The 3,699-nt window shown below is 36.8% G+C and overlaps 1 protein-coding gene across 1 annotated transcript; it reads right to left on the reverse strand.

Annotated features, from left to right (window-relative positions):
* Positions 1-1,408: 1,408 nt before the first annotated feature.
* Positions 1,409-3,241, reverse strand: LOC132171917 (uncharacterized). Its single transcript, XM_059583330.2, is given in 2 exon segments — positions 1,409-1,537; positions 1,540-3,241. Coding segments are annotated over 2 exon segments (1,437 nt in total). The 5' UTR covers positions 2,887-3,241; the 3' UTR covers positions 1,409-1,447.
* Between the last annotated feature and the right edge of the window lie 458 nt (positions 3,242-3,699).

Consider the following 3,699-nt stretch of genomic DNA (forward strand, 5'->3'; position numbering starts at 1 on the left):
GGAATCATTGCAACCCTAATGATAAATTGGAGAGACATTAAGAAAATTTAAACATTGAAAAATATTGCAAAACCAATGATAAAAATGTAGTTTTCTGAAATTTCAAATTGCAATAGTGGAATCCCATTCCCATTTCATGCATGAAGCTTTCAGTTGCTTGCTCTTTAGGTTTGACTGATAAAAAAAAAAAAAAAAGATTTTAAAAGAGTTATATATATATATATATATATATTAATTTGGTAAAGGCATTGTAGCTGAACAAGACGCGTGGCTCTAATCAAGTAATAATTGATGCTCTGTTGTGTACAGACTTTAAAATAGATGGTTATTACATGTCAGTCTAGATTCCTGCACATCATATGAACAGTCACTTGTCTAAGGAAGAATATGGAAGCAACTGAAAAGAAAAAAAAAAAAAACACTTTGATCAAATAATCAAATCGAAAATGTCATGAAAATAATAGAAATATCAGTTTACCAACATAAACAAGGCATTCATTCAACCATAAGTAGTGGTAGTTCAATTGTCTCAAAAAAAATTCTTCGACTCTCGAAATAAGAATTTGTAATCTTATTAGTATTAGTTGCTTTGATTTTCACTGATGTTTTGATGAGAGTTATAACTCAGTTGAATTTGAAAAAAACACCACAATTTGTATCATTTAGGCCTCTTTTGTGCTACTTTCAATGAACAAATGCCACTATTAGGAACATGATTATTTCAATTTTATTTGAACAGTATAATATCATGTTAGTTATAGTAGAGAGATATTTTTGTCTTTCCACTTTTTAAAGAGACAAAAATACTCTTCCATTATAACTAACTCGATATTTTTCAGTTCAAATGAAATAGAGAATATCTTAATTCTTACTATTTGAACAAAATTTTCTCTATTTTATTTGAATCCGATAATATTTAATTATAGTAAAAGAATATTTTTATATTTTTATTTTTTTTAAAGTACATTTAAAAAAAATAAATAAAAGGAGGATTCATTCAACAGCCAGTGCTTTGAGAAATACACTGCAATGATGAACTTTGAATGGTTGCAAGGCCCTTTGGATTTGAGAACTGCAATTATGATATGATTCTCTCTCTCTTATGCAAACAAGTACAAAAAAAAGTATCCTTTAACTCGGCAAAGGTGAGTTTCCGACACTTTCTGCATCTCTCTCTTTAAAAAGCTGCTACAGAGCAATTTTCATTGATAAGACTTGAGCTTTGAGATTCAGCTTCTCTTGTTTAGATACCAAAAATCCAACAGAAGAGATCCATCCAGCCAAAGCTTTTTTCATCCACATTCCACAGTTGTGTGTAAATGCCCATTAATTAGTAGTACACTGAATTAAAACACAGTACCTTTTATCCATGCATACATCAAAAAAGAAAGGGACCCATGAGTGTATTAATCTGAAGCAAAAACCAGTAAATGACTATATATAATTGTTACAGTACTCTTACAATGAGAAAATCAGAAAACAAAGTACAAAAACTGAAAGCCCAAGTGAGTAAAATGTGTTTTTGATCTCTCCATGTGAAGTATTTGAACTTGTCTTGTCATGGTGCCAGGATGTCTTCGTTGTCTCAGAATCATCATCTGGGTGTTGATCATTAGCAACGGTTTTGTGATTCATGGGTCCTGTTGTATTGAAGCAAACAGGAGTTTCTAGATACGTAGAAATGTTCTTCTTTTTGTATATTTTGTTGCTTGTGCAGAGCCCTGCGTTGCCTCTAACATCCAACCTCTTCCCAAGCCTGTCAATGAACTCCTCTGGGAGTTGAAGCTGCCCACTTAATTGATTGTGGCTTAAGTTTAGCTGATCAAGATTTGGAAGAGCCCCTAAATCTGTAGGAATTGTTCCAGTGAGGCTGTTGTTGTCTAGAGCTAGAGCAGTGAGGCTTTCCATTGTAGTGATAGTGTTTGGTATTTTGCCTGTGAGCCCACATCCTGACAAACTCAATGATTTTAGCTTCCTAAGGGTACCTATGAACAAGGGCATCCCTGTAGTTATAGGGTTGTGATCAAATACAAGATACTCCAAATTCTCCAAACCTGAGAGGGTTTCAGGGATTGGCCCATTAACAAAATTGTTGCTTAAATCAAACAATGCCAACCTGTTGAGCATCCCTAATTCTGGAGGTATCCTTCCAACAAACCTGTTTGAGCTCAAGTCAATCTTTTGGAGAATAGGAAGCTGACACAGAGAACTAGGCAGATCCCCTTCAATGCCATTCCAGCTTAAGTCCAAGATGGTCAAATGAGTCAACCCACCAATTTCTTCTGGGATATCTCCACTTAAATTGTTGTAACTCAAATCAAGTTGCTCTAAGTTGACCAACCCACCAATCTCCCTTGGGATTTCTCCCTGCAGGTTGTTTTGTGCCAGATTCAGGACCCTTAGGCTGACAACTTCTGATATGCTTGATGGAATTCCTCCGGAGAGGGCTGGATTGGATACAAGGGCTAAACACTCCAAAGAAGAGACTGCACCAAAAAGGGTCGGAGAAAGAGTGACAGGAGTTGTAAGAAAACAGTTGAATATAGACAGAGTCTTCAGAAAAGGTAGTTTGAGGAGGGAATCTGATAGATTAGCAGAGGATTTGCAGGGTGGGGAGACAACATCAGGGCCAATATGAATCTTTGTTACATGAAAGATTGGAGGGTCTTGACCAATTTCACATTCAACACCAGGCCATGGAGTGTCTGTACAAGGCTGCGGATGCAGCTCAGCCCAGCCAGAATCATCTAGAAGACCACCCATGACATCAAATAGCCCCAAAATCTCTTCCTCTTCCATCACCATTTCACCTCCTCTGTTTTGCTGTGCAATCACCTCTCCTGCCAAAGCAAGGAAACCTACAAACAAAAGAGACACAGAAGCCATGAGAGAAGACCAGGAAACTGACAAATGAAAACCCACAATAGTTTTAGGACCAAAGAGACTATTGTTTGTTTTGTGTTCTCACAAAGCTTTGATGAATGGTGGTGATTGCAAATGGGACGAAACTAAAGGAATATCTATGCAGCTCACCTTTATGTCAGTCTGAAGGCTGCATGAAGCTGAAGTTGTCGCCTTTGCATCCTAGAATTGCAGGCATGAGTACGACAGTGCTAGTTTGCATGAAAAAAGGTGGTGAGATGCGCCAAGGGAAAAGAGTTACTATAATGGTTAAAAGCTTCTCAGAATGGTCAAAATTGGTTCAAAGTGTAACATGACTGGACATAGCTTTATCTCAGTAATAAAGATACTTTATAGACTTTACAGGCTCTTTCTCTTTCTCTCTCGCGCATCCATCTCTCGGATTGGCTGCAGCCTGCAAGCCACCCCCACAAGAATCTGAATCACTAATTTTCTTATTTGCCAATTTTTATTTTTTTTTTTTCAAGAGAAAAAAAGTACATTTTACCCTTTGGAAATTATATTGGTTTTTTTTAATTTTGCCTTCAATATTTAAAAATTGACAATATATTTTCATTAGGTTTCTAAAATTGCCAATGTAGCTATTTCGTTAACAAAATATGTCTTCTCTAACAAAAAGGCCCATGCATAGGCTTTTAAAGGCAAATGTCCCCAAATTACACTTAATCTTGACGCGTGATTTTTCTAAAATGCCCACATTTTGGGTGTTGGGGGGGGGGGGGGGGGGGGGGGGGGGAATGATTGGGATGGCTGTAAGCCACTCCCTCGACCCAAACT

Source organism: Corylus avellana, chromosome 1 (assembly GCF_965113065.1).
Source record: "Corylus avellana chromosome 1, dhCorAvel1.hap1.2, whole genome shotgun sequence".
Lineage (NCBI taxonomy): Eukaryota > Viridiplantae > Streptophyta > Magnoliopsida > Fagales > Betulaceae > Corylus > Corylus avellana.